Source organism: Lynx rufus, unplaced genomic scaffold (assembly GCF_022079265.1).
Source record: "Lynx rufus isolate CCGP_SWC_20201006 ecotype Redwood Valley unplaced genomic scaffold, mLynRuf1.p SCAF_6, whole genome shotgun sequence".
Classification (NCBI taxonomy): domain Eukaryota; kingdom Metazoa; phylum Chordata; class Mammalia; order Carnivora; family Felidae; genus Lynx; species Lynx rufus.
Genome location: NW_025814878.1, coordinates 117,090,386 through 117,111,483, shown reverse-complemented (window position 1 = coordinate 117,111,483; position 21,098 = coordinate 117,090,386). Strand labels below are relative to the sequence as shown.

The following is a 21,098-nucleotide window of genomic DNA, read 5'->3' as shown; positions in this document are numbered from 1 at the left end:
TTTAAAACGCAAGCCCTTAGTATGAGATCTAAGAATGGTAATGACTGGTTTAGGAAAAACGCAATTTTGAGGCCAAATTCAATTGTGACGCAGTTGAAATTGGCTTCTCCCCATAGCCCCCCCTTTTACGCTTCCGTCCTGACGCAAGTGAGGGGCCGCCTCCCGCACTGCGGACTAGCCCTTGGCCCTACCGTAGTCAGTTTCTTGAAGCATGCGCAGTCGCCTTTCGTGCCTTGGGCGTACGTCAAGATGGCGGCGTCCCTATCGTGTTCGTTGCTGAGGCGCCTTCTTAACCTTTCGCCCTTCAGAGGTGCCTACGGAGTTCAGGTAACTCCTTGGAGCACACTTTGCACAACCGCAACTTAGTTATACTTCCTCTAGGTTATTGCTGGGAATCCAGGAGCGGAGACCTTCCCAAGTGCTTATGCCTTGGCCAGCTAGGCAACACTGCTTCCACCACCCTTTCCTTCTCACCCTTTTCAGTGCTGCGCGGCTTTTTAATCTTTAGCCCAGGGCAAAGAGCCCGGGTTAGATATCATTCTTTTCCCGTTACCATCGCGGCTAAAGAACTAGGTAAAGGATTGGACATCTTGGTCATACACAACCAGCTCTTAAGTATGCGTATGGTGTTTAAACCTGATTGTCTAGAGTGATCTTGGGTTGAGGGAGACTAACTTTTACCTGCTGTGATATCTCCCGGTAAAGCCAGGATACGTTCTCAAGACCTGGGGACCAATTTCTCCGCTTTCTCTCACTAAATTACTTTATTATTATTATTATTATTATTATTATTATTATTATTATTTTAATCAGAGCATACATGAGACCTTAACTCAGTCCTTTGGATTGAGGTTTCCCTCCAGCCTCATGTACTCACCACACTGGAAGTTCTTGGTAGGGCACGGTAGGTTCTTGGTAGGGCAGGGTGAGATAGAAAGGCTTGCACAGCTGCCACTCCCTAAAGTGGGACTGAAGACTGGTGACAGGGGGTCACCACGGAGTTAATAACAGCTTTGGTAGCTTTAAAGCTAGCGTTAGTACTCAAGTTTGTTCTGACCTATGGAATGTTGACCTTCAACTTTTTTAAGACTGGGCAATTTCATGATCCAGGATTGGATTGGGTTGGAGATTGCCCTGTCATATGCATCCTCTCCCTGCCAGGCATCTTCCTTCCAAGAAGTTAGACATTCTCCCTTTTCCTTTCTTCTCACTTTCCTCCACTAGACTCAGTACATTCTCAAAAGCACGATTATATCATAGGTGTCTTCTCAAATACGCCTGCTTCCCAGTCACTTAACCTAGTTACCCTCTCATATTAGCTTTTCCTTCAGGGTCCAGTCAGAGACAGGAATAGTGGTGGTTGATACCAATTTTACCCTAACAAAAATGCTACTTTCTCTGTATATTCTTACTATATTCCATTAGTACAGTGGACATGAATTCCCCTTCTGCTAACATGTGGGCAGTGAGACAATCAGGTCCTTTCCTTGAACTCTTTTTCTGATTTTTTTGGCCCTCTTTTTGTAGGTTCCCCTCCAGACTCTTTGCACCAAAGCCCTTCCTGAGGAAGATTCTTTGCCCCTAGATCCCATAACCCCTTATAAGAATGAACCCTGGAAATATCTGGACTCAGAAGGTACCTCTGAATGGGAAAGGGGAGGATCACAGCAGTCTGAAATAAGTGGACAGAGACATTTCTATTACCCACCCCCCCAGAAATAACTTGTGTGGCTTTTCATTTCAGAATACCAGAATCGCTATGGTTCTCGCCCTGTGTGGGCTGACTACCGTCGAAACCACAAAGGTGGCATACCCCCTCAACGAACTCGAAAGACCTGTATTGTGAGTTTCTGAAGGTGGTACACGGATGGGATGTAGAGTGTGGATGGAGGCCATAGTGACCATGGCAGCAGTACTTTTTCTCATAGGACTTTGAACATCTTCACTTACCAGTTTTTTCTCTCCACAGCGTAGAGACAAAGTTGCTGGGAATCCCTGCCCCATCTGCCGGGATCCCAAGCTGCATGTCGACTTTAGGGTAAGGGGAATCTTTTCTTCAGAGTAAGGACTTGGAGTTTCTTCATAGTGCTAAAGAGATTACCATAGGTGTCCAACTCTTCTTCATAGTGTAGTTCTCCTATAGTTTATTTTGCATTGACTTTCTAGTAACAGAAAAACATTCCTCTCTCCAGCCTCTTGTTCTCTATTGTGGATCATACTAAAAAGTTTCATCTCTTATATGTGAAATTTACAGTTTACATTGTAAGGCCAGAAGAATACCTGTTTCTAATGGGAGAGCAATACCCAAAGGTTCATTTGTATCCATCACAATTATTGGCAAGTAGATTGGGCTAGTTTTTTTCTGTGCGTGTGTTTGTTTTTGTTTTATTGTTGTCATGTTGTGTGATGGCCTGCTGAGACTTGGGGTTGGAGAGCAGATACATGAAGCAAGATACAGAGTCTAATTATTTTTCAAAAAGCCTTTATTGCCAGGACAGAATTTCCTCCCTAAAGAGTTCAAAAAAACATATAAAAATATGGGGAAAAAATGGGAAAATGCTATTCTGAGCTTGCAGTGAAGGCATTAGAGCAGAAGCTGAATGGTCATCAAGGGAGTTGGAGGAAATTCGTGTATCAGTTGGAGGAAATTCGTGTATCAGTAAGCAGATGGGGGTGTCTGACTGCTCTCAGGTCCTTTCAGACACAGTTGTGGAAGGGTCCAATAGATAGATAATATCTCAATTTCAACTGTGTACAATTGGTTATAAAAAGAGAACATAAGCAGTTGTATACAGTTCAGAAGCCATTACGTGACCGAGGAAGAGACACAGGTTATAGGTTGAATAGTTCAGATGATTCTGCTTGCTCTTTTACTCCACACACGTATCTACTTTTTTCCTTGGGTGTCATCTCCTGCTGATTGACCTGCTGGCCAACGGGCATTCTACACAATTAAGACTATAAAATTGTTCTTAGTAAATATATATGTTATACATAGTATGATGTTGTGTACATTAATATTTTACACGTGTGCATTACAACATATATTTCTGGGTGATTTCATGGATTGCCAACTGACTATCCCCAATTTGTTTTGCATGAAAGGCTGATTTTAGAACCTAACCCCTGCGGGAGAGGATTCTATGTAAGTCTCAGTGACAGAATGTAGAGTGTGCACATAAAATGGTTGGAAGGTCAAGAAAGGGGAAACGTTTGCTGGAGTTTTTAAGAATGTGTTTAGCAAAGTGATGGGGCTAGAAGGAGGGTAACACCTGAAGAGACAGAGGAGTTAAGGATGTCTGTGCATACGTGTACAGACTGTGCACTTCCAGTCTCTCAAGGTCTTGGTGCTCTCCCTGCCGTCTCTCATGTTTCCCCACCACTTTCCTCCCACAGAACCTGAAGCTCTTGGAACAATTTGTCTGCGCCCACACGGGTGTCATCTTTCATGCTCCGTACACAGGTTAGCCCATCATCCCTGTCACCACCAGAATAACTTTTCCTTGGAGCACTTCTTGTTTATTCAGTCACACAACAGGTATTTGGTGGTTCCTACATATGGCATAAAAAAACATTGATTGAACGTGTTTGGAAATCCTGCTTTAATGGGAATCTTCACATGCTAAAGCAATTATATGTGGACAAAAGATATAAGCAAGTACCAATGTAAGTAAACTATCTCAACAGAGCTCTTAGAAAAGTCGTGGTGATTATCTCCTTTCTGTAGAGTCTCTGCTTTTACAAAAATTGACTGTCATTGGTCACAAACAGACACAAGTCTCCAGAGTGAAATCCCATCGTGCAATTTTTAGGCACTATCTCTTAATCCCTTCCCAGTCTACAGCTCCTACAGAGCACTCTGGGGGCTCTCCTGCTCGATGGAGGCTTCAGCTGGGTTTGTGAGGGGCACCTCGAGCATTGATTGGCTCAGGTGGGGGACCACTCTCTTCTCGGAGATGACTGATAAATTGACTGCATGTAAGTTCTTTTTGCCATCGACAATCCAATTAGCTCTAACTCTCTCAAATTTGGAATTGTAATCCTAACAACGCAAGGTTACATCCATTCCTTAACAATGGTCACAGGCCAAATATGGCTCACTGCTGTTTCCATTTATTTTCATATTGTCTACAACTGCTTTCAAACTACAATGGCAGAGTTGAGTAGCTGAGACAGAGACTGTAGGACCTGCAGAGCCTGAAATTTATGTGGCCCACCACAAAAATTTTGCCAACCCCTGCTCTAAAGCAAGATAAATTTGCAGAACTAATCTGAATCCACCATTTTGGGGAAGGCAGCATGATCAGTGGAGTTTGGTTTGTCGGGGAGTTTTAAAGAGGAGCATTTATAGTCAAGCTATAGAAAGTTAAAGGGACTATTTTGCTACTCTCTCAGATCACCTTCTCCAGATCTGGAAACCTTTCTTCCTTTATATTTTGTTTAGGTTTATTTATTTTCTTTGAGAGAAAGCAAGAGTGAGTGAGGGGGGCGGGGCAGAGAGAGAGAGGGAGAGAGAGAGAATCCCAAGCAGACTCCATGTTCAGCGCAGAGCCTAATGCGGGGCTTGATTTCATGAACTGTGAGAACGTGACCTAAGCCAAAATCAAGTCAGATGTTTAACAGATTGAGCCATCTAGGCACCCCCCTTTCTTGCTTTATTGACTCATTCTTTGTGGATTGTCCAATCTAAATCTTTAATCAACCATACTTGCCCTTTGAATTTTGTTCTGCTGTCTTGGAGGCTTTACCATCAAATGGCTTTTCTGTGGTGGCTAGATCCTCTTAAAGTCTTCATCTCAGCTCTCAGAAAGGGGGGATTCTTTCCATTGGATAGATAGGGAAACTGAGGCCCATGGAGGGGTCAGAGAACTGGGATTATTAGAGCAACTTTTTCAAACCCAGCTCTTTATCATCATATAGAAGTAGTTATATACTTTATTTACTGTGCTTTTCGGAACAAGCACCAAGTTCTCTCTCTTTCTCCCTTCAGGGGTCTGTATGAAGCAACACAAGAAGTTGACCCAAGCCATCCAGAAAGCCAGGGATCATGGTGAGCATAAGGGGCACAGTGCAGTTTTGTGCCATAAAGAAGGTGATTTAGGGCTGGAGGGCAGATATAAATGCTACCGATCTGAAAAGGTGGTACCCAACGTGCTCTTCCCAAAAAATCTTTCAGCACTTCACTGGTCCCTTTTTCCCTCTCCTGAGTCTTTTACCTTGTCCTTGTCCTATTCCGTTATTCTTCCTCTTTCCTTTCTCTTCCCTAACTATTGGTCCCAATGCCAGAGATAAATCATAGGGAATCTTTGTATAAATCTCTGGCCCTGGGCTCCATGACACCTTCGCAGAAATTTTAAAAAGGTATACCTCTGCTAGGGCAGGTGCACCTTTATAGTCCTGGTGCAGAGCTGCACGGTTTGGCAGGCAAGAGCCCAGGCAGTAAGTATGTCAGTCCTTATTGCCCCTTGTCCAGTTGCCTTTGTGCAGTGTACAACATGCATAAACGTACCCAGTGGCTCTGACTGGTTCCTCCCTCCCTTTATAGGTCATTTTATTTATTGTCTTGACCTGAACTACTCTTCCTTGCTTCCTTCCTTCACTTTCTCTTTTTTTTAATCCCCTAGGTCTCCTCAGGTACCACATTCCTCAGGTTGAACCTCGGGACCTTGACTTCAGTACCTCTCATGGAGCTGTGAGTGCTACTCCACCAGCGCCCAGCCTGGTGTCAGGTGACCCCTGGTACCCATGGTACAGCTGGAAACAGCCACCAGAGAGAGAGCTGTCCCGTCTTCGACGCCTCTATCAGAGTCATCTCCGAGAAGAGAGTGGTCCCCCACCTGAGTCAATGCCCGAATTGCCACTCACAACCCCAGCTGAAGCCTACTCCACTGAGCAGGAGAGCCCCCAGAGTGCTCTGTAGGAGCTGTATCCTGGGAAGGGATTATAAGAGATAGTGCCTAAAAATTGCATAATGGGATTTGACTCTGGAGACTTGTGTCTGTTTGTGGCCAGTGGCAGGCCCAGGGCCCGAGAAAAGAAATGATTGTGTTGAAGGGAAAAAATACATTTGAGGCTTAGGGAGGGCAGGACAGATGTGTATGGGAAACCCCAACCCCTATATATTGTAAATAGGCTAAACATTCTGTTACTGCTTCAGACTTCTGCTAACTCAACTTTCCACAATAAAGCTATATCTCTGTTTATGGTCTGAGTTTCAGATTAATGCCATTTGTGTGGGGGAAATGGGTGCTGCTATGGGGAGGGGAGGGGTGAAGCTTGCGCCAGACCAGCCAGTGACTCTTGGAACCAGGAGCCACCAGAAATGAGCAGTTGGGCCATTAGGTCATGATCACCTTTCTGGCCTCCTGTGCCCAACTCTGTGTTAGTGTTCCCACCATACCAGCTGTTTGGCGGGGTGGTATGTTAAAGGGTTGGAGAATGGGGCTTTAGGTTAGGAAAAATGCATTGCTATGGCCCTAGCTATGTGGGATGTGGGGTAGGGGAGTGGCATTGCTAAGGGACTGACTGGCCTGGGGAGAACGGCTTCTCCAGGGCTGGCTGCCAGGAAGCTCGTGCTGCCCCTAGAGGCGGGTCCTGAGCCCCTCCACTGCCAGGAAATAAGGGTTCCCAGAAGCACTTCCTCCTCTCCACCTCCTTCGAGGAGGAGCGGAAGTGACGTGTTGCGGGGCGGGTCTGTCCACGCACAATGGGCCATGGAGTTCTCTTTCGATGTGGACGCCCTGCTGCCGGAGCGGATCACGGTGCTGGACCAGCACCTGCGACCCCCAGCCCGGCGACCCGGAACCACAACGCCGGCCCGGTGACATCTCAAATTCGCCCCAAGGCCCTTCTCTCCTAGTTTCTCTCAAAAAATGGTCCAGGCACCACGCCCCCTTTTCACGGAATAGTGGCCCTGCCTTTTGTGGTCCTGGCTTGCCCTTTGGTGACCTTTGACCCTAGACCTGGTGGAGTTGGTCGCCACTTGCATCTGTGACCTTTCACTCTTAGGCCTGATTTGTTCTAACCAAAGCCCTTCCGGCTTCCCCACAATAACCTCAGGGAAGAAGGAGTGTACTGTATTGAAAAGAGGTGTGGCAAAAGTTTGGGTTCCAGAAAGGTGGGGTGGAAAATCAGATTGGAAAGGTAAAGTCAGAGAGTCTTAAGTGCTGAACCTGGATTGAGGTTGTGGCCAATGTTACCAGGATCCTCTAATTCAGTAAGTATCTGACTCTTTGTTTCCTTACTTTCTGTAGTGTTGACCTGCAACAGCAAATTATGACCATTGTAGATGAACTGGGCAAGGCTTCTGCCAAGGTACTGGGGAGTCTTTAGATGGAGAAAAGGGCGGGGTGGGGGGAATCTCTCTGGGGCCAGTAGATAAGAGAGGCCTAGGTCCTTGGGAATGGACTTGCAGAAAGTCTCTCTTCATCTTCCCGGCAGGCCCAGCATCTTCCTGCTCCCATCACCAGTGCATCAAGGATGCAGAGTAACCGCCATGTTATGTATGTGCTCAAAGACACTTCAGCGCGACCGTAAGTGCCAAATGCCCTTCCATCCCATATTTTATTCCTTCCAACCCCAGCCCCTCTCCCTTTTTTGACTCTCCCAATAGCTGCTACTAGCTTGTTTCATTATTCTTCCCATCCTGCAGAGCTGGAAAAGGAGCCATTATTGGCTTCCTGAAAGTTGGATACAAGAAACTCTTTGTGTTGGTGAGTGTTACTGGAAGCTGAGAGTTCACATGCCTCGGCTTTTGAGAATAAAAGGGCTGGATGTTGGGAGGGGGCAACGATGCCTGTCCTAAAAGATATTTGTTCTTTACCTCTTAGGATGATCGTGAGGCTCACAATGAGGTAGAACCACTTTGCATTCTGGACTTTTACATCCATGAGTCACTTCAACGCCATGGCCATGGACGAGAACTCTTCCACTATATGTTGCAGGTGTCATTTAGCTTTTCACCAGTCCATCCAAAATAGAGATCAAAGGCCCCTTTGCCCTGACCCCTCCCAAAGGCCCTGACTTCCACCCTCCTCCCTGCCACATTCCCATATCCTCCTATCCCCTTCCCAGGCTGCTGGGTTCCTCTTGGCATGCTTTCCCCCAGCCTTCTCCTACCCTGAGTCTCCTGTCTTTGCAGAAGGAGCGGGTTGAACCACACCAACTGGCCATTGACCGACCATCACAGAAGCTGCTTAAGTTCCTGAATAAACATTACAACCTGGAGACCACAGTCCCACAGGTTAGAGGCTTCAGAGGGTAGATCCTCATTGAACATTCCCATTGAATATATTTATTATTTGGGGGCAAAGAAATGGCATCTTCCATGCATTCCTTATTACCCATTATATAGGATTTATTCTGTGTAGCTAACCTCTTCTCCCCAAGCTCCACCCCCCCCCATTTTTTTATGGTACCATCTCTCATTCTGCAGCTATTCACTTTCATGTATTTTGATTTTTCGTTATTGGCTGTTCTGTATACCCAATAATATGTTTGTGCCCCAAACATAGCCAGTTTTCACCTCGTTTTTACACAGGCCTTTACTCAATCAATATTTATTAAGGCCCAGAGTAATATATATTCCTTGTTTTGGGGGAGTTTTGGCCTAATAGGGAAGGTGGTTTGTGTATAAGTAAATATGATACAATGTACTAATGCTATCCACTCATTTAACAAATATTTATTGGGCAGTTGACACTGTTTTGCACACTAGGAATACTTTACTCAACAAAACAGACAAAAGTCTCTGCCCTTGTGCAGTTTATATTCTCGTTGGGGAAACAACCGTAACAAATGACTATGTAGTATGGTTGATGATAAGTGCTCTGGAAAGAGGAGAGCCACTGAGAAGGCTTGCAAGTACCATTGTGGGGATGGGAGTTCATGGAGTTGCAAGTTTAAATAGGATGATCAGGGGCACCTGGGTGGTCTGTTAAGCATCCCATTCTTGGTTTTGGCTTAGGTCATGATCTCACAGTTCGTGAGTTCAAACCCAGCATTGGGCTCTGTACTTGGCTGCTTGGGAGTCTCTCTCTCTCTCTGCTCGTTCCCTTGCTCACTCTCTCTTGCAAAATAAATAAGCTTCAAAAATTTTAAATGGGATAATCAGGGAAGGCCTCACTGAGAAAGTGCCATTTGAGCAGTAACTTAAAGGAAGTGAGAATAAGAGCCAGGTAATATCTGGAGAGAGGGCATCCAGGCAGAAGGAATGGCTAGTGCAAAGTCCATGAGACAGAACGTGCCTGAATGAATGAATTGGCTGGTGTGGCTAGAGCAGTTTGAGTGAATGGGAGTGTGGTGGATCAAGTAGCAAGGGGGAGGAAGAACATTTCAGACCTTACAGGTATTGCAAAGGCTTTGGCGTTTGCTCTAAGTGAAAAAAGGAGAGTCATCATAGGAGTTTGAGCAGAGACATGATACAATCTGATTTAATGAGACCACTTTGGCTATTAAGAATAGCAATAGGGGAGCAAGGATATAAGCAAGCAGACTAGTGAGGAAGCAACAATCCTGATGGAAAATGGTGGGGCTGAAACCAAGATGGTAGCATTAGAGAGGGTAAAGGGTGGTCAGATTTTAAATATTTTGAAGTTAAATAAGATACCCTAATAGATGATCTGTGGAGAAAGAGAAAGAAGAAGTTAAGGATGATCCCAAACTCGGCCTGAGCCATTGGACAGATGAAATTTGCTTAACCGAGATGGTAGGTGGAGCAGCTTTGGAGAGAAATGGTAGGAGTCCATTTTGATTTTGTTAATTCTAGGTTGAGTTGACAGTTGGGTACTTCTTTGGAGTCCACAGAAGAGATTTGGAATAGAAAGGTCTCAGCATACATAGGGTGTTGAAAGCAATGAGATAGGAGGAGATCACCAAGGAGTGAGTATAGAAAGAAAAGTGGTTCAAGGACTTGAGCCACTGAGCACTTTTTTTTTTTTTATTTACTTTGAGAGAGACAGAGCTGTGAGTGGGGGAGGGGCAAAGAGAGAGGGAGAGAGAATCCCAAGATCCCAAGCAGGCTCCACACTGTCAGTACAGAGCCTACTGTGGGGCTTGGTCCCATGAGCCATGAGATCACAACCTGAGCTGAAACCAAGAATCAGGTGTTCAACCCAGGTGCCCCAAGCACTCTTTTAAGGGGTGTCACCAGAGGAGGAGAAGAACCAGCACATGTGACCAAGGAGCGACTAGTGAAGTAGATGAAAATTTACAGGTAGGTAGGGTGACCTGGAAGACTAATGAAGAAAACATTTCCAGGAGGAAGGAATGGCTTAATGAGTCAAATGCTGCTGATTAGTGAGGTCAGAAGAGGCCTGAGAGGTGACTGTTGTATTTAGCTGCCTGAGGCCACTGGTGATCTTGACAAGGGGTTTTGGTGTAGTGGTGGGTAGAAGCCTGGATGGATTGGGTTTAAGGAGATTGAGAAGCCAGGAAGTGGAGAGGGCAAGAATAGGCCATAAATGCTGCTTTAAGGGGAACAAAGAAATAGAGCAAGAGCTAGAGGGGAAAGTGGATTAAGACAGGGTTGACAATTTCCGTTTGGAAGAACCAGCAATATAAGAATGACTTAATAGAAAATGTGATGTCAGAACATGGGGAGAATTGCAGAAGCAATGTCATTGAATGGGCAGGAGGGGTTGGGATTGGGTTGACAAGTTAGCTTTGGATAGGAGCATGGACAATCCACTAACATGATTTGATTGATGTGCTTACAGAAGAAGGTATAAAGACATGGTGGTGAGTGCTACCTTGGGGTGGGGGTTGGGTAAAGGAAGGCTTGACTTAGTTTAATCGTGAAAGCTGAATGTCATGGGGACAGAAGTAGGCAGGCTAAAGTGCATTTCCTATAGAGGAGCCAGCATGAGCACAAGCAGATAGGTATTCAGATACCTTTTAGGGTACTACAGGCAGTATGGTATGGCAGGAATGCTGTGCATGTGCAATAATTATTGCTGGAGTAGGAGGGTGGGCCTGTAGACAGGGTCAAGGCAGGAGATAGGCAGGATCTATTTATATTTAGAATGTCCTCCCCTAGTACATTGTTCCATTAAGAGGCAGTGGAGAGTGGTGGGAGGAGCATACCATATTGGGCATACCAAGGTAACCTGTAGACCAAAGCATTGTAGAGTATAATTATGTAAATAATGATTCATGAGCTCTGTGTGCTGTCTACATGCATCATCTTAGTTGATCTTTGTACCTCTCTTTGAGATGGGTGCTTTTATTGACCCCACTTAGGGGTTTATACAGATGAGCAACTTGACCAAGTTCACACAGCTAATAAGTGGCAGAGCAATAACCTGAACCCAATGCCCACTCTTTTTTTTTTTTTTTTTAATTTTTTATTTATTTTTGAGGGAGAGAGAGACACACACAAAGTATGAGCAGGGGAGGGGACAGAGAGAGGAGACACAGAATCTGAAGCAGCCTCCAGGCTTTGACCTGTCAGCACAGAGCCTGACATGGGGCTAGAACCCACGAACTGTGAGATAATGACCTGAGCCAAAGTCAGATGCTTAACCAACTGAGCTACCCAGGCATCCCAGCTATTGGCCACTCTTTATGACTACACTATATGCCTGGCCGAAATGCTGCAGCTAGAATCAAGATTCTGGGGCTTAAGTCCTGGCTGTGTCACTTGTTAGCTACTTGGCTTTTGGCAGGCCATGTTTCCAAGCCTTTTTATTCTTCTTTAACATTATGACTACAAGGATTGTTGTGAAGGTCAAATTGAATGTGGTTTGACAAAATAACTCTAAAATGGTCAATTGGCACCCTGTCCTCCAGCATGTCTTCTCTTAACAATTCTACCCATTTGAACCCTGCTTAATTCTTAGTTTTTCTCATTGTTTATATATTTAAACTATTTGGTCTTGTTAATGTGTGTGAATGTTTAAGTTTTTGTTTTGACAGTTCGGGATGCCTCATCTTCCCTGATGTTTTGTGTGCTGTCTTTCCCATTTGCTTGGGTCCTGGGAGAACTAAAAAGTAGGGTATGGGTTTTTGTTTTTGTTTTTTTCTGTTTTTTTTTTGTTTTGTTTTGTTTTGTTTTTTTCTTTGGGTTTTTTGTTTTTGAGATAAAATGCAGTGTTTTAACTATCTAAAATATACAGTTTAGTGATTTTTAGTATTTTCACAATGTTGTGTGATTATTCCTGCTAATTCTAGACCATTTCTGTGATAAAGAGAAACCCAGAACTCATTAAGCAGTCACTTCCCATTCCCCTTTCCCCAGCCTTTGTCAACCAGTAATTTACTCTGTGGATTTGCTTATTCTGTACATTTTATATAAATGGAATCATACGATATGTGGCCTTTGTGTTTGGCTTTCACTTAGCATAATGTTTTCAGAGGGTTCATCTGTTGTAGCATGTATTGGTACGTCATCACTTTTTATGGGTGAATAATACTCCATTATTTGGATATATCGTATTTTGTTTATCCATTTATCATTGTTTATCCATTTATCAGCTGATTCAGATTTGGTTGTTTCTACTTTTTGGTTATTATGAATAATATTGCTGTGAATATTTGTGGGCAAGATTGTGTTTGCACATATCTTTATAGTTCTTTTGGGTATATGCCTAAGAGTAGAATTGCTGGGTCAAATGGTAATTCTTTATCTGTTTGAGGAACTGACAAGATGTTTTTCCACAATGACTGCAACATTATACATCTTCTACCAGCAATGTATAGTATTCCAAGTTCTCATTATCCTTACTAACATTTGTCATCCTAGTGGCTATGCACTGTTATCTCTTTGCAGTTTTGATTTGCATCTTCTTGATGACTAATACAGATCTGCATCTTTTCAAATGTTTATTGGCCATTTGCTTATCTTCAGAGAAATGTTTATTCCAAGTCCAATATCAAGTCCCATTTTTAAATTGTGTTCTTTTTTTAAATTTTTTTTAATGTTTATTTTTGAGAGAGACAGACAGAGCGTGAGAGGGGGGAGGGTCAGAGAGAGCGGGAGACACAGGATCCCAAGCAGGCTCCAGGCTCTGAGCTGTCAGTACAGAGCCCAACGTGGGGCTTAAACTCACAAACCATGAGTTCATGACCTGAGCTGAAGTTGGACGCTTAACTGACTGAGCCACCCATTTACACCCTCCCTTAAATTGTGTTCTTTGTTCTTGAGTTAAGTGTTCTTTATATATTCTAGATATAACACTCTTATCAGATGTATGATTTGCAAAGATTTTCTATTCTGTGAGTTTTTTCATTTTTTCCTTCTTTCCTTCCTTCCTTCCTTCCTTCCTTCCTTCCTTCCTTCCTTCCTTCCTTCCTTTTTAAGTTTACTTATTTTGAGAGAGACAGAGCACAAGCAGGGGAGGGCCAGAGAGAGGGAGAGAGAGAGAATCCCAAGCAGGTTTCATGCTGCCAGCCGCAGAGCCTGATTCAGGGCTCTAACTCAAACACCAGGAGACAGTGACCTGAGCTGAAACCAAGAGTTGGACGCTTAACCAACTGAGCCACACAGGTGTGCCCCATCTTTGCATTTTCTTAATTGTGTCTTTGGAAGTACAGAAGGTTTTGCTTTTGATGAAATCCAATTAATTTTTTTCTTTGCTTCCTTATGCTTTGGTGTCATATTTAAGAAACAATTGTCTAATCCAGGTCATGAATATTATTCCCTATGTTTCCTTTTAAGAGTTTCATAGTTTTAGCTCTTAACAATTAAATCTTTGGGGCACCTCGCTGGCTCAGTCAGAAGAGCATGCAATGCTTGGTCTCTAGGCTGTGAGTTGAACCCCATGTTGGATGCAGAGACTACATACATACATACATACATACATACATAAAGTTTAAAAAATTAAAAAAGAAATTGAGATCTTTGACCCAGTTGAAGTTATTTTTGTCTAGTGTGAGGTGTAGGCCCACATTCAGTATCTTGCATGTGAATATTCAGTTGTCCAAGCACCGTTTTTTGTTTTGTTTTGTTTTTTCCTTTTCAAATTTTTATTCAAATTGTAGTTAACATACAGTGCAATATTGGTTTCAGGGGCAAAATTCAGCAATTCATCACTTACGTACAATGCCTGGTGCTCATCATAACAAGTGCCCTCCTTAATAACCATCACCCATGTAGCCCACTCTCTCCATCAACCCTCAGTTTGATTTTAAGGTCTCTTGAGGCACCTGGGTGACTCAGTCAGCTAAGCATCCGACTCTTGATTTTGCCTCAGGTCATGATCTCATGGTTCGTGAATTCCAGCACTGACAGCACAGACCCTGCTTGGGATTCTGTCTCCCTCTCTCTTCCCGCCCCCCTGCTTATGCTCTCTCTCTCTCTCTCTCAAAAAAAATAAAGCTTAAAAAAATTAAAAAGCAAGAGTCTCTTACAGTTTGTTCCCCCATGTCATATGTTCATTTGTTTCATTTCTTAAGTTCCACATATGAGTGAAATCATAAGGTATTTGTCTTTCTGTGACTTATTTCACTTAGCATAATACATTCTAGCTCCATCCATGTCGCTGCAAATGGCAAGATTTCATCCTTTTTTATGGCTTAGTAATATTCCATTATAGATATACCATTTCTCTCTCTCTCTCTCTCACACACACACACACAAACACACACACACACACACACACACACACACACACACACACGGACTCTTTATATAGTTGGACTTTTGTTGATAGTGCTGCTATAAACATCGGGGTGCATGTTCCCTTTTGAATCTGTGTTTTTATAATCCTTTGGGTAAATACCTAATGGTGCAATTGCTGGATCACAGTGTAGTTCTATTTTTAACTTTTTGAGGAACCTTCCAGAGTGCCAAGCACCGTTTGTTTAAAAAGCTGCTTTTCCTTGCATCGAATCATCTTGGCATCCTTGTTGAAAATTGACCATAAACACATGGGTTTATTTCTGGGCTCTATTCATTCCAATGGTCTCTCTCTCTGTCCATCTTTAGGCCTCTTCCATACCATTTTGATTACCATACCTTGTAGAAAGTTTTGAAATCAGGAAGTGTGAATCCTCCAAGATTGTCTTGGCTATTTGAGGTCTTTTTATAATTCCATATCAACTTTTAGAATCAGCTTATCAGGGTTTGAGTTTTGACTGATTCTGTCAACAAGGACAGGAAGGCTGGCTTTTTGTTCCTCCCACTATATTTTTTTTAGGACAAGTTCTGTCCCCAGGTAGTGCTGAATGGCTGAATGGACAACTATATTTCACTTGTTTCATCTTATAGGTCAACAACTTTGTGATCTTCGAAGGCTTCTTTGCCCATCAGCACCGTAAGTTTTCTCAATTTGTGTGTGTTGGCCAAGTAGTTGGGGTGAGGGGAAGGAAAGAGGTGGATTCTTGATCCCATTGGCCCCCTCACTGAGGGGCACCACCACTTCCTTCCTCACAGGGCCCCCTGCTCCCTCCCTGAGAGCATCTCGACATTCTCGTGCTGCTGTGGTTGATCCTACACCTGCTGGTAAAGCTGCAGTGAATGGGTAGAACTGTAGGGCCATAGTGGCTAGTTCCTCTGGAGGCCACGGGGAGCATAGTGCAATCATGGGCAATTTGGGAGAATTCTAAAGCAGCCGAAGTCTCTGGCAATTGTTACCCATTTGCCATTGCCATTGTGAGCTTAGTGCATCTTAGGTTTGTTAGAACTTTAACCAAGTGAGTTCACTGGGAGCCTGTTTGAGGATTGGTATTGATGGAGTCTCTTGCCCCTTCAGGTCCGTCAAAATAGGCCAGAGTCACATTCCTTTGCAAACCCCTCAGGTTTCTGTCAGTCAGTGAGGGACAGACAAGTGTAGTCAGCCCTTCCATTTCCAATCATAGAATAGTGACACAAATGGTCCAAAGTTTAAATATATATTAGTTTTAAAAAACAATGCTCAGAATTTAGTATTTCCAACCAAATAATGAAATTGATCTGGAGAAACCAAACCTAGGAGGTACTGAAATGCTGCCCAGCTTCCCCATTCCATCATACACACATGTTCTTTGCCAGTTTGGGCCCCACTCCTCCCTCTTCCTCACTGCCTCCCACAGGTAGAGAAGCACAGCTTGCACAGAAGTGCTCCCTTGTTGATCTGGTTTTGTGGCTAGCTCTCACCTCGTCCATGGCCAGGAAAGGGAGTAGCAGCCACCCAAAGAACAGTCTGTTACCAGTTATTAGTTTCGACCAGCGTCAGGCACTGGGAGGCAATTCATATCCATGACTTGCTTTGCTTGCCAAGGCTTCTTCCATCTAGCTCCTGCTGACTTACAGGCTGTAAGAGGGAGTGAGAGCCAACAAGGACAGTGAGGACCGAGATCCACAGGGGAGGAGAGCACAGATAAAACCTAAGTGGATTTGTTGAGAAGTCTCTCATTTACCACACATGATAGAGAACCTCTGGAAAGGGAAAGGGAGGGAGCAAATAGGAAAGTAAGGGGATGGAAAGTAGAGCTTTGGATAATATGTTAGCCTCCCATTTACTCTGCTAACTCCAGATGTCTTTGTTTTCTCCTCAAACTTTTGTTTTTCCTTAAAAAAGCTTAAGTTTTGTCCTATTTTTGCGCCAGAAGGAGAGGTTCTGCCCCACCCCAACCTCTCCAAAGCAATCCTCATTAACCAAGGGCTTTGTCCGTCTCATCTAGAGGGACCTGGGGTCCTCGTTGGCCCAGCTGGGACCATTCCACTGCCCCAGAATCCCAGGGGGGCCTGACAGCACCCACTGACAGTAAGAGCTCGCCTCCCTTAGCCATCCTTCTCCTGCATCACCCAGGCCCCAGAGTCTCCCCCTGGAACTTTTCCCCCAACTCTGCATTTGACCTACTCCTTCTGGCTCCCCTCAAAAATGCTCCAACATTTTCCTTGAATTCCCTCTTGGTGTGAAGGCATTGCCACAGAGCTGCTTCTGTGATGGAGCTGAACTCTCCTTCCCTGGGAAGAACTGTGGTGTCAGGGAGTAGAGGTTTGGGGTCATGGGGGTAGTGGCTGGGAGGAGGGGTGCAGGGTATGTCTCCTAATGCTTGCTTTGCCTGTGTCTTCTTCACTGACAGCTCCAGCAAGAAAGCTGCCACCCAAGAGAGCAGAGGGAGACATTAAGCCATATTCCTCTAGTGACCGAGAATGTAAGACGGGTAGGGTGGCTGGCTTGGGGACCTTAATCCAGGGGAAGGATTAGTTCTCTCTAAAGGCTCTGATTTCTCTTTTTTCTACCCAAATCTTTGCTGTCATCACTCTCTTCCCTCTTTTTTTTCTTCTTTCTCTGTTGTGGTCTGTATTTTCCCTCTTGCCAGTTCTGAAGGTAGCTGTGGAGCCTCCTTGGCCCCTAAACAGGGCCCCTCGCCGTGCTACACCTCCAGTTCACCCACCCCCCCGCTCCAGCAGCCTGGGAAACTCACCAGAACGGGGTCCCCTCCGCCCCTTTGTGCCAGAGCAGGAGCTGCTGCGTTCCCTGCGCCTCTGCCCTCCACACCCTACTGCCCGCCTTCTGCTTGCTACTGACCCTGGGGGCAGTCCAGCCCAGCGTCGCCGCACCAGGTAACAGGAGTTAGGGAGGGTTAGGGAGCCTCAAAACTGTCAGAGAGGTTGTTAGAAATGGCAAAGGGCAGTTTGAATCCACCAGAGATGTGAAGCAATAGGACATGTGGATTGGAGAGGCCTGAAACCTTTTGATAAGAATATATTGGAACAGAGTGGTATGGAGTGGTATAGAAATAAACGAAGGAGCAGAATAGTATTTTATACGGAATCGAGTGTTTTAAAGTGAGAGACAGGAGGAAGGAAGAACACAGATCCATTGGGTGGGGAAACGGAGTCAAATTGGGGAAATCTTGGTTTAATACTTACTGGGAAGATGCAGTGTCTCTGACATTTTGGGGAGCCACTGGCCCCATGTTAGTGCTTTGTATGGCAGCAGCCCATCTTAACAGGTGGAGTGGGCATCTCACTGATTTCTCTCCCTAGCTTTCTCTTCACTTCTGACTTTGCTTTCTGTTTTTCTCTCTCCCCCATTTTCCCTTTCCCTTTCTCCTGTCCATAACACCCTTCCTCAGCTCCCTTCCCCGCTCTGATGAGAGTCGATACTGACAGACAGCTACCCCTTCCCCTCCCGTGGAGACCCGGGATGGGCAGAGCCCCCTCTCCCTGAGAACCCCAGACCCACTCTTCCATTGTAGTCCCAGGTTTCATTGGAACCTGACAGAGCTCATAGGATTCCCTCTTCCACTTTCTTGGGCAACAGTGTTGTCAGGGTCCTACATGGCCAAATACTTTGTAGCTTTTCTGCCTTCTTCCTAAGTGGGCTGCGAACACTCCCACAGACAGCCTGATTTGCTGCCAGATCCATTGATTGGGTGGCTCATACTGATTATCCAGAGAAGCACACTTTTGCTTGCTGTGTTAGACCCTAGAACACCAAGGAAGGTCCAAGGGCCTCCTCTGCCAGGGAAACTTTTAAGGAGTCTTGTCCATGGAATAAATCCCACAGTCCTTCCACAGTGTTACTGGTGGCTCTAATACTGCTTTGTGCTGCCTACTACATTTATCTTCTCAGCCTGCTGAAGCCAACCAATGAGCTTTGCTTCAGAGCAGCTCAGTGATCTAGGACAGGGTCTTACCAGCTCCCCAAAGGGATCCACTCAACATTGCCAAACTCTAAATTTCCCCATGTTTTGTGTATGTATTGGGAACCCCCAAGCTGATGTCTGCTTTGAGGCTCTAGACTCCCCACACTTCTGAAGATACCATCACTTCCCCCAGATCCAGATACTGTGAGGGAGTTTGTTTCTTGGCAGCAGATCCTGTTGAGCACCCTGTGATCACTCTTAGCCATGTTTCAGAAGATAGGCCCTGAGTCTCAAGTATCTGTTAGCTCCTGGGATCCCCTCTTGTATACATCCCTCCCCAGTAGCTAGATGCTGATAAATGCCTGTCTGGTGAGGTTGTCTTGAGATGATGGAGGAACTCTTCCTCTGGCCTTCCTTTCTTCCATAGCAAGATCCTTCCCTGCTCCATACCCAGGGTATGGAACATCCTTCCCCCTCCCTACCTTCTGAATGTGTGGTAGATCAGGTTACTCCCAGTGTGTTCCCCCATCCCAGTACTTGGGAGCAGGATCTCCCTCTCTCCCAACTCACTCCTTTTCCTTCCCCTTCTCACTGTTGTTTGAATAAACTGCATTCTTTTGTGTTTTTTAAATGGACATTTTCAATGAAAGAAAAATCAAAAAAAAAAAAAAATACAAAAACAAAAAAAACCCCAAACTTCAGGTCTCAGCCTCGTTTGTGTGTCACCTGTTTTTTTTTTTTCCTTGGGATCTCTGGACCTCTGTGCCTCTCATCTTCCTTACCTCTGAGATCTACTGGATCTTCTGCACGTTCCTTCTCCTGTCCATGTAGTCACTGGATCCTCTGTGTAGGCTTCTGGATCTACTCTCCCATTCCCTCCAGAAACCTCCAGCTCTCCCCAGTGACTTCTACCCTTTTGCATAGGCCAGCCATTGCTGAGATGTCAAGATTTGCCAACATCTCTGGGACCTACTCATTGCCTCCTGACTGTTCCCTGGATTCCTCTTCCCATTCTGGTTTCCTGCCCCTCTCCCACCCTTGGACCTCTCTCCGTACAATTTCTTTTACTCCTAAATTAAGCCTTGTCACTCCCTATTTCCCTCTGGTCTGACATATCCTATAATTAAAATAACCATGTTTTCTAAACCAAACACCAGGGCATCTGGTCTAACAATTTTTTTTGCCTATATGTGACTCTGGTTTTCTGACATAACTCGAATCACATTTAGCCTTATTTTTAACACACTACCTCAACTAGAACTAAGACTACAGCAAACTAGGACTGCTCCAAAAAATCTTGCGGTATAAAATGAGCTCCCTACCCTTTTCTGAAGCATAGATTAGATTAAAACCCCATAGGAATGGTAATTACCCCTTTGTCTTTATCCTGTACTATTCCTTTCCTTTCTCTTCTCTGATTCCCCCCTCCATACCCACTTATCTTTCTTCCTGTAGCCTCTTCCCCATCATCTCCCATTTCTTCTACAGGGGGGCTCCCCCAGGGCTGGTAGCCCAAAGCTGCTGCTACAGCCGCCATGGGGGATTGAGTTCCTCATCCCCCAATACAGGTAAGTATTCATCCTTCCTTATCCTCAAACCAAGTAGACCATATTCACTACCTACTCCAGCCTTCCCATGACATGCCTGGTGTTTCCACAGGCAACCAAGAGTGGAAGCAGGGGGAACAGGAAACACAGAATAGGTGAGGTCTGAGCCCTTCCTCTACCAGCTTCCCACCACTTCTGACTCCTTTCCTAACATCACTGTCTGCTACTTTCTCCTTTGAACACCAGCTCCTCCCATAAATTGTTCTACCTAACATCCTTAAACCCTCTTTCCCCATAGGTTCAACTCGTGCTTACTTTGGCACTAAGGGGTTTCAGATTTGGACACATAGCACTAATGGTTTCAGCCTCATACTCACTCCATCATGTATCCTACTCTACATTAGGGCCAGACCTTGAAGAGCCCCTGATCTTAATTGCCACTCTAGTACCCCAGTAATTCACCTTCCATCTCCCTCTCACCTACCAGGTCTGCCAGCGAGGAGCAGGTCTTGTCACAGGATGGGTCTGGGGAGGAACTCATGCACACAGTTCCTCCACAGGCCCAGGCCCTACCAGCTCAGTCCTGGACAATGGGTGGGGACATGTTCAACGCCAGGTTCATTCGAAACTTGCAGGACCGTCGCAGCACTAGGCCTTGGTGACGGAAACCCTTTCTCACACCTTCAAAGTCAGTATAATTTCTCACTACAGGAGGTAGCCAAACAAAGCCCGCCCTCATAATGGAAATATGTATTCATTAATTCATTCATTCAACAGCTTTTCTTACCAGTGCCAAGTCATTTGTATTTTATTTTTAACCAGAGCAATAAAAGTTTATTTTTATCACGAGAGCTACTAAAAAACTTGATTGTCGTTATTTCAGTCCCACCCCTCGTTCTTTGTTGCACCTGGTTCAGGCCTATCATCGCCCAGCCTTTTGCGTAAGCGCCGCACGTGAGGCAGCTGTGTTCCCCTGGACGCTAGTTTACTGCGCAAGCGCTCTGAGGCAGCCTCAAGAACAGGCGAGCGCAGGCG

At 45.0% G+C, this 21,098-nt stretch overlaps 2 protein-coding genes across 5 annotated transcripts; both read left to right on the top strand.

Annotated features, from left to right (window-relative positions):
• The first annotated feature begins 220 nt into the window (after nt 1-220).
• Nucleotides 221-6,203, top strand: MRPS18B (mitochondrial ribosomal protein S18B). The gene is made up of 7 exons (XM_047102430.1): nt 221-327; nt 1,528-1,636; nt 1,745-1,842; nt 1,970-2,038; nt 3,397-3,463; nt 4,991-5,050; nt 5,625-6,203. Exons 1-7 carry the CDS (start codon nt 250-252, stop codon nt 5,918-5,920), a joined length of 777 nt encoding a protein of 258 aa, XP_046958386.1. The 5' UTR covers nt 221-249; the 3' UTR covers nt 5,921-6,203.
• A 510-nt stretch (nt 6,204-6,713) lies between these two features.
• Nucleotides 6,714-20,751, top strand: ATAT1 (alpha tubulin acetyltransferase 1). Of its 4 annotated transcripts, XM_047102180.1 has the most exons (13): nt 6,714-6,820; nt 7,254-7,314; nt 7,441-7,532; nt 7,652-7,712; nt 7,830-7,943; nt 8,141-8,242; nt 15,206-15,251; nt 15,371-15,439; nt 17,005-17,076; nt 17,245-17,488; nt 20,005-20,084; nt 20,176-20,218; nt 20,551-20,751. In XM_047102180.1, exons 1-13 carry the CDS (start codon nt 6,714-6,716, stop codon nt 20,723-20,725), a joined length of 1,266 nt encoding a protein of 421 aa, XP_046958136.1. In that variant the 3' UTR covers nt 20,726-20,751. The 4 variants fall into 4 exon arrangements, with proteins under 4 accessions (XP_046958136.1, XP_046958137.1, XP_046958138.1 ...); XM_047102181.1 differs by lacking the exons at nt 20,176-20,218; nt 20,551-20,751 and having other exon boundaries at nt 18,004-20,097; XM_047102182.1 differs by lacking the exons at nt 15,371-15,439; nt 20,176-20,218; nt 20,551-20,751 and having other exon boundaries at nt 18,004-20,097.
• The last annotated feature ends 347 nt before the right edge of the window (nt 20,752-21,098 follow it).

Coding starts and splice junctions, on each gene's coding strand:
- MRPS18B (XM_047102430.1), top strand. CDS start 250: ATGGCGGCGTCCCTATCGTGTTCGTTGCTGAGGCGCCTTCTTAACCTT. Junction 3,464..4,990: donor CTTTCATGCTCCGTACACAG/GTTAGCCCATCA, acceptor TTCTCCCTTCAG/GGGTCTGTATGAAGCAACAC. Junction 5,051..5,624: donor CCAGAAAGCCAGGGATCATG/GTGAGCATAAGG, acceptor TTAATCCCCTAG/GTCTCCTCAGGTACCACATT.
- ATAT1 (XM_047102180.1), top strand. CDS start 6,714: ATGGAGTTCTCTTTCGATGTGGACGCCCTGCTGCCGGAGCGGATCACG. Junction 7,713..7,829: donor ACAAGAAACTCTTTGTGTTG/GTGAGTGTTACT, acceptor TTTACCTCTTAG/GATGATCGTGAGGCTCACAA. Junction 8,243..15,205: donor TGGAGACCACAGTCCCACAG/GTTAGAGGCTTC, acceptor TTCATCTTATAG/GTCAACAACTTTGTGATCTT.